Source organism: Haliotis rubra, unplaced genomic scaffold (assembly GCF_003918875.1).
Source record: "Haliotis rubra isolate DU_JTF1 unplaced genomic scaffold, ASM391887v1 Scf81, whole genome shotgun sequence".
Classification (NCBI taxonomy): domain Eukaryota; kingdom Metazoa; phylum Mollusca; class Gastropoda; order Lepetellida; family Haliotidae; genus Haliotis; species Haliotis rubra.
In genome coordinates this window covers 912,027-924,050 of record NW_025767535.1, presented here as the reverse complement: position 1 = coordinate 924,050, position 12,024 = coordinate 912,027, and the positions used below count along the sequence as shown (strand labels likewise).

The 12,024-nt window shown below is 37.7% G+C and overlaps 1 protein-coding gene across 3 annotated transcripts in view; it reads right to left on the bottom strand.

Moving 5' to 3' along the window:
* Window positions 1-3,315: 3,315 nt before the first annotated feature.
* Window positions 3,316-12,024, bottom strand: part of LOC124261803 (type-1 angiotensin II receptor B-like) — a 71,497-nt gene continuing 62,788 nt past the window's right edge. The window contains exons 2-3 of one of the 3 annotated variants that reach the window (XM_046696170.1): window positions 9,851-10,051; window positions 3,316-7,436 (exon numbers count right to left, since the gene is read on the bottom strand). In XM_046696170.1, coding sequence (XP_046552126.1) covers window positions 5,690-6,751 — 1,062 coding nt within the window. In that variant the 5' untranslated portion in view covers window positions 6,752-7,436; window positions 9,851-10,051 and the 3' untranslated portion in view covers window positions 3,316-5,689. Of the gene's footprint in view, window positions 7,437-7,922; window positions 10,052-12,024 lie in introns of those variants that run through there. The other 2 variants (XM_046696171.1, XM_046696169.1) reach the window with 2 other exon arrangements.

Sequence of the window (12,024 nt, the reverse complement as noted above, 5' to 3'; positions counted from 1 at the left end):
GATACACTTATGAACGCTGCCTTTTTATGCAGTAGATCTATTGGGAATTCACTAATGGAAATGTGAAAATAGCCAAATCATTATTGAAAAGAGTATATTATGTGAAATGTATGCCTTCATGAAAATTGTTTTCACATCATAAATGCTCACAACAAATAGGTTTGTTATTCAGGAATTTAAAACGTTTTACTAGTTTCCAAAGCAAAACGTTTTACTTCAAATAATAATTTCTTATAACTGGTATAATTCATCAACTATTTAGTATTTCTTGATAAAACATTGTAATAGCATAGCATACATGTAAACCCCTGAATTACGAATTACGGCTAGTTTAGAAGGGCAGTAAGTGGCATTACGTGTTCAGGCTAAGTGGATTAGTTGATTGTTTGACATTTTACGTGGACAGAATTTGACGTTGCTTATAATTTCAATGATTACTCACAAAGAACCAAGCACAAAATATCATTGTATTAATCTAGGAACTGTGTAAGTGTTCGTTATTTTGATGTTTTGAGTTTTGAAAATATATGTAGCTCTGTCAACAAATAGCGAAATACTAATTCACGTCTTTACCAGGTACTTCATACAACCGACCAAATGATTTTCATAATCAAACGTAATCTCACACCACAATGTCATTTAGGCATTTCGAGACTAGAGGGAATCATTTGGAGTAGTATATTAAGATACTGTCAGTTATATTTACTTTCTTGAAGGGGCGGCAGGGGAGCCTAACAGTTAAAGCGTCCGCTCTTCACGCTGAAGACACGGGTTCGATTCCCCACATGGCACTGTGTGTAAAGCCTATTTCTGGTGTCCCCAGCTGTGGTATTGCTGGAATATTGCTAAAAGCGGCGTAAAATCATACTCGCTCATTCGCTCACTTTCTTTAAGTTTATTCTGTGTAACAATGTATATGGGCTCCACACAAGTGTTAACCGCGTATGAACTGCCATTCACTATTAGGCTCACATGCGCTGATATGACTTAAACACTGATCAAAGCGGCGTTAAAAGTTACTGTGTCACTCCACAAGAAGATGCATTGAGAGGCTCAGTTTGTCCGAGATGTGTATATCCTAATGACAAACCTTATTCAGTGTTAGGTATAAACTACCTAAGAAGCTTTTCATTTAACGTGACATGACTGCTTAAGAAACTCTCCATGGTATTCAAAGTGACCGAATGTGAACACGAGACAGTGGACCTCAGAGAGACTGAAAATACTAACGGTTACTTATATGGATTACACGAAGATTTGGTACCGATATATTGATTGATATTGTGTCAGTGTGACTCACGGAAAACTCGGCTAACGAGCTCTCTGCGGTATTCGACGTGCCCTTGTCCAACCCTAACAAGGCACCTGCTTCCGGAAGGACAGATCAATGTTACGGTTACATGTCAAATGAACTTTTATATTATTTTACTATTGCAACTGTTTCAGTGTAATTATCTACAGACAGACTCGCATGGCTTTTTATTATTGTCCTACTTGAAATGATTGTTTTCACTTCCTTTAACTTATTGTTATTAGTAGACTTATGTGTACTTATTTAAGTGTTTATTTCCCATACTTTTAAATGCAATGTAAAGCTCATTTTGAACCAACCTCCATAACAGAAGCAATGAAGTCATTTACTTTATGTGTTTGGAGGGGACAGCCATTTTAAGTTGTAAAGACATAAATTACTTCTGGTTTTTCTTTCAGATTAAGATGACTTTCTTTGATTTAACTGATATCATTTTATCGTTTTAGTGTGTCCGTTACTTACCTCATTATACTGTTTCCCGTTTATTAAATCGTATTCGGATATGATAACGCTGCATTCTTGACCAGACAAATCAGTGACCAACGTCATGAGCATGTGATACGACGACGTGTGTCAACCAAGTCAGTGAACCTGACCACCCGATTCCGTTATTGCATGTTATAAGCATGGGTTGCTGAATACCAATTCTAACCCCGATCTTTACGGGTCTACGCAGTTGGAACACGATGACATGTGTCAACCAAATCAGAGAACCTGACCACCCGATCCCGTTATTGCATGTTACAAGTATGGGTTGCTGAATAGCTATTCTAACCTGATCTTCACGGGTGATATCTGAAAGACGATTGATTAAGTATTCTCTATTTCTTGACAATGTATCATCTGTTGACACTTTACACCTTGACAACTGTGCTTCCTGAAACGATTATTTAAACATCCTTTTAAATGACGCAGTCATTTTAGGTTGTGCGGACAGAAACTCTGAATTGTCTTTCAAATTAGAGTGACTTGATGTAATTCACGCGGAATCATTTTAAATGGAATATGCGAAATATGCATTTGCATTTAATCTTCTGTAGTGTGATCACTACTTGCCTCATTTTACTGTTTTAACTCCGAAACAATATTGCATTGCACCTGAACACCTTTTGAACTTATATCATATAAAGAGAAAATCATTGGTTTTGACAGCTATGTACTTCAATGTCTTATGGGTGTACACGTAAAACAAAAGACGTTGGCAGATTTTCTCATCAGAGTACTCCTGTTTCCAGCCTCTTAAAGCATAATGCAAAGATTGTCACAACAAATGGACCATGGACAAATTATACCACTCATTGGGAAGTTCTGTTGCACCTCCACAGGAGTCATTTTTGCGACTGCATAACAAAGAAGCGCTAAACTTTTCACCGTGTTTTATTTATCTGATTTACAATATTGCCACGAAATAAGACGTATTCAAGTATTTTGCTAATTATTGATGGCATGAACATTCTCAGAATAAGATCGATTTCCCTAAATGACCCGCAAAATCGCTATCATTAGGAACCACCAATAATTGTATTTCATTTCACAAGCATAACTTCATCAGGTTTGTGCAATTACAGGAACAGAACATTTACTTGGCAGTTGTTGATGTAAATTCCACATCTTGTGCTTTGGCTCATCACATTGTTACACACATCAAGATCATATAAACACAGGTAGCTTATATTTTGATAACAACAACATTCATCAGTTATTCAATTATGACCCGGAATAAACCATTTTGGTTTGTCATATGTGAGCGTCCTGAATAATTGACTTGCCTTTGCACGTATTAATTACCGGTGCCACTTGTGTGGCATGATGAGCTGACCTGTTCGTGAACATTTGGTAACAACATTATGTCATGCTGCTTCTTGACCACACTCTCATGTTGGAGTCATGAATTCGTGGTCCCCGTATTCAGCAGCCATTTTCTGTATCTGTGTTCTATTTTTCCCTCGTTTCGTCACTGTTGTTCTGGAGTTAGGTTCTGAGTAAACACAATAAAACACACAAAGCAATAGTTGTTTTTATTTCTAAGGCCCCACTGGGAAATCAGAGATGTGACACAGGGTGCAATATTCCCACAGCAACAAATATGTACAACAAAGAGCAGCGACAGCTGAAGTATTAACAATTTTCCGTAGAGCACCACTCGCAACTTTATGTACAATACATACAAGTAAATGCTACAACAATGCAACATTTCACATCTACCGTTATCAAAATAATTCATAATAATAGTCCATGATAAAAGAAATAAAGAATTATGATTAAAAATATAAATAAGAACAATCTTGGTTTTGTAAAATGAGGAAAAGGTACAGGGTCAATAACCGATAAAATTACAGATTTGATTCGAGAGCTTTCATTCATTAAGATTAATGATTTTATTGTAATTATGTGTCACTAATATCAACAACATCGATAAGGTTAACATTTGCAAACCTAAGTTGAAGTAAGCACACCTGCAGGCTAGGGAGAACGAAAACATTCTTGGATCCAATGATAGACTGAATGGTTCCGTGCCATCACATTATCGTGTACATGTGACGTAAATCATCATCATGAGTGCTGATACAGATACAGCACTGAAATGCTCATTTCACTGAAATGGTCACTTTGTGCCCATCAATAATGTTTCTCAGCTGTGGAATATAATTGTAGCGAGTAACGTAGAGTTAAAGTAGCAAACAATGACAACGATCGGGTATTTTGTTATTTACCCAAATGTATCAAAGCTTACTCATCCAATGACAATATATTGTTATCTGTAGTTACAACAAATCTTGTCTCGAAACGATAGAAAGTAAAACATACTTACACAATTTTAGCCTTTACCAAAACATGAATAATAATTTTTTTCTCCATGTTGTTTACATAACCGACTATGAAAAGTAAAATAATACCATTGTATTATTAAAATTGTACCATTGTAAGAATGCTGAAATTCTTTCTTTGAAATCTACTTTCTAAAAATACCTTTTCTCTCATATGTTCCTAATTCGTTATTTGTGTAACAGAGCATGGATTCAGGCACTGAATAGTGCTGATACACATAATCTGATCAACATGGCAACTTTACACAGTAGTTATGTGTTAGATCTAGGACTGAACATCATAGGAAGATAATCATACTTCATGAAGGGTTGTATGTTATCATCCAGGCAGACTAACATTTGAAGTTTTTTTTCTGTTCAGATGTTGAAACGTGTCTGGAGCACAACAAGAAGAAAACCAATGTTCTTCTTGATGGAAATTTGGAACAAGACTGGAATATTTACATGCTATATTTTAAGTGCTGATGATGAACACTATAAAAATGCAGAAAATCGCTTCCTCGTGAACATACTTCAAACGTTTTAGTTCACCAATGTTACGTGCTATACGATAGCTGCTCTCGGGCCATGGCTAATCTAAATCAGGAGGCGTTTTAGTTTGTGAAACACAAAAGAGACTTCACAGCAGATGTGTCTGGTTCAGCTAAAGAAAAACGTCACTGAATGTGAAAATGAACATTCATGGATTTTATTTTTTCTGACAGTATTGATGTGGATCATGCAAAATAGCACGGCGTATTTGAAATAAGCATTTAAAGTAAAGTTTTTGCGATTTCCTTTATGACAAGTACAATTCTGATTTTATCTACGAATATAGTAATGTTCATCACATACTTTAATCAAACTAAAACGCCTCTAAAATAGCATTGAAACTATACAATTATTTTAATAATGTACAAAATACATGACTGAAATCTTATAAAGATATTTATCACACGTGTCAGTAATGACAGTTTATAATGTTAATTCTAGAAGGGATAAACACATTATGCAGCTCCACAGACAACGTACAGTTAGATACGTACATTAGCCTGTGATGACATGTCAGCTGCAGGTAAAACTTCCCTGTCACAAAAACATGCAGTTCTTAGCTGTTCCATTCACACATCTCATATGATACAGCAAAGCATGTTTTATGCAATAGCCTATAGCTTTGTATTCATTTATTAAACTGTACATATTCGTAATTCAACAACAGACCATACACCTGTTAAAAATCTTTCGCACGATCTCTGTTTGTCTCAAGAACATCCATGTTGCTTCTCGACACATCTACTTCATAGTTTCTGCCGGTAAGTTATGAAATGACAGTACGAAAACATCGTTTGTTTCTCCAGGTGGTTGCAAGTACTGAATAAATAACGAAACAATTACAATGGTATTCAAATAACTATTAACATTAAACAATACCTTTAGAATTCAAATTCGCTTTCAGTTTATCAATGTAATTTTTATAAAGTATAAACATTACAAATGGCATGTTTACATAAAACATATTAGGAACGGACCTTTATTTTTCTAGATGTGTGTGACCCTTAATCAATTTGGACTACAACTCTTTGCCATGTCGATTTTCTAGATTGGTTAGCTTATAGGTATGTAATGTCATTGTTGTACCAGACTGAGACACATTTAAGTGCGTTCTCCGCCGTTTCCGACAGAATACCATGTCCAAGAAGTGACGACGAAATTTCTTGCCCGTAGTGAAATACAAATAGAAGTTGATTGCGTGATTTGAGTCACACAGAAAGAACGTTAACTGGTCAATTAGGTACTTTTGCGCATCAGCCATTGTCCCGAGCCGAACACTCCAGTATAAATGTACGATTGCATATATACATCTTGGTACCGTTAATATAATAAACACGACGGCAACGGATACAAGCATCACAGTAATTTGTTTTTCTTGTCTCACTGATCGACTAGAATTACTAGATTTCGTCCCGTTCTTCATAGAAAGTTGGTTCCGCACAATGGTGGATTTTCTGACGGATTGGACGATAAAAAAATTCAGGGTTATTAGTAGGAAGCAAGGCGCTAGTGAATATACGGCGGCATTAAGCCAATACCACACGTCTCGGTAGAAATGTAGATACTGAAGATCTATCTTACAATATGGTCCATTTCCAGTGAATGTCCAAAATATGTGGCAATAGATGATGGTCACAACACATGTAAGGCCACCTACACTGACCACAGCTCGAGGGATAGTCCAGTACATTCCGACCTTCAGAGGTTTTCTGACAGCCACAAATCTCTCCGTGGCGATAAACACAAGAATCCAGTTTGCGAAAGTCGTGAAAAATAAAGACAAGAAGTTGAGAACTTTACATCCCATGGAATCAAGCCACACTTGGTGAAGCGTTAGCTGGTGGTACAGAAGTTTGAAGACAATGGCACAGTTGTCGATAACAGCTAAAACAGCTACATAAAACGTGGATGTTGTAATCCTCTGCATCCGAATAATTGTGATCACACTTGCAACATTTCCAGGAAACCCGAAAGCAAAGATTGCCCACAGGTAGTAGTTGTTGATGTAGATGCCAGCGTTTAACACCGCCGTCACATCATCGTCGTACTCATAAACAGGGTAGTCTGTTGAGTTGTTCATTGCTGGATGGAACCCACGAAGCACAGAATGTGAATCTGTGCTCCTCACTATGTCTCCGAATCTAGTTTCATATTTCAGTGCAAGATCGAAGGTTAGGCTGGCAGACTGGTGTGAATCACCTGCTCCTCAATGCCACACCTTGTACCAGTCACAAATCACATAATCACTCCTCATTGTCTTCCGAAAGAACTGTGTGTTGTTATAGGATTCCAAATGCTGGTACCTTCCAGACAAATGGGCGATAAGTATATATGTGTAATAATTTCACTTTACAATTCAAGACACTTTAATGTCTCAGTCTCTTCGAAACATGACCACTGGTAAACATCAATATAATATCATTAACCAGTCACAGGAATTAATGAAACAGAAATTGATAAATATTTGGCTATTTGTCATGCACAGAATATTTCAAACTGAATCCCCATGCAGGACCTTAAGCTAAAAGCAGGACAATTCAAGGGAGGTTCTCAAAGAGATGGCATGAGCGTGTAGAAATGCTGTTATTGTACACTCATATTGTACAGACTGTATCGTTGGGATAGATTTATTGAGAACCCGGCGTCGAGTGTGCATCTGGAGAGCGTCAATGTAACATAATGTACATGCCAACTTATACAAAGGAGTCAATGATCAATTTCCTTATATGATGATATTCACAAGGCGCCCCACTGTCTGAGAACACCTAAAACATAAAAACCTCAAGTTAATCAAATGAATGATTGCAGGGTTACAGCAACTTGCGCAAATCCTGAGCTCGCTCTTCAAATCACTTGCGTAAACTTCCCTCTAACCATTGTGGAGACATTGAAGAAAAAACGAATATTTAATAAGACAGACAGATCCAGTTTCGTATACGATCAATTTCATAAATCACACATCAGCCTTTGTGACCTCTGCTGTACAACTTCTTCGAGCAAGCTATAAGTTACCACTACACAACTTCATTTAAAGCCAGGGCCGAATGACCACTGCTAATCTATCATTACTCCCAAATATATCAGATGCTCAAATGCTGTTATCAAATTACTCTGTGAGTCCAGTTTATTAGCATTTTTAAAACGACACATGTGTAGATATTAGAATGATCATAAAAAGATATATCAAGAAACTCCAAAGACACTTTCAGGATATACAGCCATAATGGTAATGGATTATAAACCTTCATAGAACACCCATATACAAGAACAAAATGTACAGTTGATATTTATGTAAGAAAACATGTATTAAATTTCATCCTCCGTTTGACCATCATCCAAGCTATTTGATTTATACTTTGTTTGCATGGTCACAGTGGTTCCAGATTGCGACAAATTCCTAGTTAACATCCGAGGTTTTCGACAAAGAACCATATCCAGGAAGTTGTTCCTGAACTTCTTTCCAGTGATGAAGTACAAATAGAAGTTGATCGCATGAGTGGAATCACAAAGAAGAAAAGTGAGTTGGTCCATCAAGTACTTTTGAGCGTCTTCTATTGTTCCAAGTTTAACATCCCAGTACATATTGATGATGACAAAAATGCATCTGGGAACTGTCAGTATTACAAACACAATGGAGACCGAGATGAGCATCATGGTAATTTGGGCATCCTGTTTGATTGTGCCACTACTCGTCTTCTTCTGTTTCCTTTTCATCGACAACTGGTTCCTTAAGGTTGTTGACTGCTTCACTGAATGTATAATGAAACAGTTTAACGTTGTCAGAATGACACACGGTCCTATGGAATATACCACCGCATCCATCCAATACCAAGCGTTTCGAAAAAAGTGGATGTATTGAGGGTGTATTGCGCAAAATATCCCTGATCCCGTGTACGTCCACAAGATGTGACAATAGAATAGAGCGACCACACATCCAATAGTTGCAACACTGAACACTGCTCTAGGAACCGTCCAGTACATCCCAACCTTCAGTGGATTCCGTACGGCAACAAATCGCTCTGTTGTTATGCATACGAGAATCCAGTTTGCACATGTAGCGAAATTGAGCATAAAGAAATTTAACATTTTGCACCCAACTGAATCCAACGTCACTTCATGTAGCGTAAGTTGGTGGTACGTCAATTTGAATACGATAGCACAGCAATCAGTAACAGCTAATACTGCAACATAGAAGGTTGATGTTGTAACCCTCTGCATTCTGAATATCGTGATCACACTTGCAATGTTCCCAGGAAATCCCACAGCAAAAATGACCCACAGGTAGTAGTTGTTTATGTAGATAGCCACCTTTAACATAGTATGTGCATCACTTCCATTGTCGTAGTCCGGGAAGACGGTGTTGTTGCTGTTATAATCCATTGTTGATGCCAAGGTTGATGTTGATGATATTGCCAGAAATTAATCACTTTGACACTTTCCAAAAAGTATTATTGATAATATAATCCGTGATATTCACTTTTCGGGAGGCATTCCTCAATTAATTGTATGGGATATTCTGCCTGGAACTGTCCTTTGTCACTGTGTAAGAATGTTTATAAATACAGAAAAGGACAATGTTGTGACATGCCCATTCAGGTAACCAAATCACAGGCTAATCCATTTCGTTCAAAATAGGAAAAGAATTTGTTTTCTTTATTCATTCTGTCAGCAATGATCTGAAGTGTAATTACATCGTTCACTTCAAAACCAGTCAAAGAATTTTCTTACGACAACGCTTTGGGCACCTGCTATTCCCAGTAGTTTCCTAAACTAACTACAAATACTGCAATGTGGCTTTATGTTAAGCTTGTCAGACACATATTAACTTACACTACTGCCCAAAGGGAAATGATCATTAAAATAACATATTCATTCCCCTTGGGCATATTTTTAACCAGATTACCCTCACGTTTTGCTATTTCTTATTTCAATTCGTTCTGCGAAAATAATTTCTTGAGAAATTGATTACTTAAAATTGCATTTCTTTGTGTTAAATCAAAGCACGTATTGACCAGTTTAAGTCCTCCAGACAGGATAGCATTCATCCGATTTAATGACCTTTTTGGTCGATTTAATATATGTGCAACGTCATGTCCACGAGCTCAGTAAATTGCTTTAAGGCTTAATGCAGCATGTTAATTAATTAAATGAAAACATATATCCGATCTAATTCACTGACCTGCATCTCATGACTTACAGAAAACATAATCGCATCCTTTGAAACCTTTCTTTATATAAAGTTGATGATTGCCAAAAGCAACGCGAAGGGTGATGGGACTATTTGTTCGAGCACACAGCCACGCTTGTTAATTCTATGACCTTGGTATTCTTTGTCACAGCTGGTAGTCAGGAACTTCTTCATTGAATCTGCCAAGGGTACCTAAAAAATAGAAGCATGTATCGTTAATAATGGATACGGCTGTCAATGAAATGCCGTTCTCAGCCATATACATAATCTTTTATGACATGTTTTACATGTGGCGCTGAAGAACACAGGTTTAGTCTAACAAACACTGCTGCCGAATATGGTTCAGTATGTATTAGTATTCGTGACACTAGATTGGCGCCGTTAGCTGACAATGATTGCACCTTGTTTAAGAAAGATGTTTTCCATTTTATCATGACGTGTCGGCTTAATGTCAGAGACCTAAGTAGACGTTTAGTGTTTCTGAAATTCCAAGTCTGACAATAAGCGCGATTGTGGATTCGACACTACGACACTACCAAGGGGACAAAATGCTACACATATGGTATATACACATACACATAAGGTATGCTACACAGCATGGTATATATTCAACTTAATATTAAAATCAAGAACAACAGTTCCTGGTGGATAAAAGAACCAGTGTACTCTTAAGCATCTTTGTCATACGGATAGGAAAGGACAGTGTTTAGTGACGTTAACGAATGCATGAATGCTTTTTGTGTTTCAAGTTCAATGTGAGAGGGAAGCCACTACTGGTATCAGAAGGTAAACATATTGATGAACTTCTTGAGGACGGTTACGTTGCAGTCAACATCGGTCCCAAGACGATTCTAAGATTCGAACCTTCGATCATAAGATCCAGGGACGCCTAAGAGAACCAACTCTCCATGACGCATTCCATACAGTTTGTTGAGTCCCTCACAAAACAAGACCTAATAATTCTACGTATTCATACTCTGAGATACCTTAATACCAATGGCACTTGTGTTACAGTATACATTATACGGTGATGATCACTGGAATCATGTACAGTTCCTATCTGCTGAGAAGATAGATATGAACCACATACTATTTTCAAAGATCACAGAAGACGTGCATGTAGAGCAATCCGCTGCAACCGATTTCAAAAGGCATAAAGGGGAATCATAGCGCGAACAATTACAAGACAATTACATTACAAGAAATGGCATGTTCTGCGGTACCAGTAGCACTCAAAACACTTACGATCCTTAAAGGTACTGGTTAAAATTGGTCTTAAGCAACCCATGCTTGTCATATGAGGCCACTAACAGGATCGGGTGGTGCGGCTCGCTGACTTGGTTGATGCCCGTCATGGTATCCCCAATTCGTAAATCGATACTCATGTTGTCAGTCACTGGATTGTTTAGTCTGGACTCAATTATTTACAGACCCTGTCATATAGCTGGACAATTGCTGAGTGCGGCGATATACAACATTCAACTAAATAAAAATCACTAACACAGTTTGCATTTTGCAGTAGTCGTGCAATGCAATCCAGCAAGCAATGTACGGAAAGCAATATACGGAAGGCTTCAATATACTGCGATGATCATTTTTGAGACGCTTCACTGTGTATGAGCTAGAGCTATCGTTTCATTCCGTCTGTGTGGGAAATCATGCACCTGTTTCTGTCACTTACAACCATGAATTTGAATTACGCATGTGTTCTTGCATTAGCTTCCTAATTTTTGACAAACACGTGTGGTAGACATGTATGCAGTGTACAACTTCTATAACCTGTGTCGTATATCACTCCGCTGAATGTCAACATCCTATCGATTTGCAGAGAACCTAGGCCTGTCTTCACACGAGCAAGGCAAAGAACACTTTTGTAGCCAATATGGATACGAGAAAAGGGACAACCGCTTCTTGGGAATAGATGTTTTGTCAATGGCCTTATCAAAGTGTTTGAGTGAAACATATCCTGTAGTACTTGTGACTGAATGGCTAAGTGAGTGACCGAGTGAGTTTAGTTTTACGCCGCACTCAGCAATATTCCAGCTATATGGCGGCGGTCTGTAAATAATCGAGTCTGGACCAGACAATACAGTGATCAACAGCATGAGCATCGATCTGCGCAATTGGGAACCGATGGCATGTGTCAACCAAGTCAGCGAGCCTGA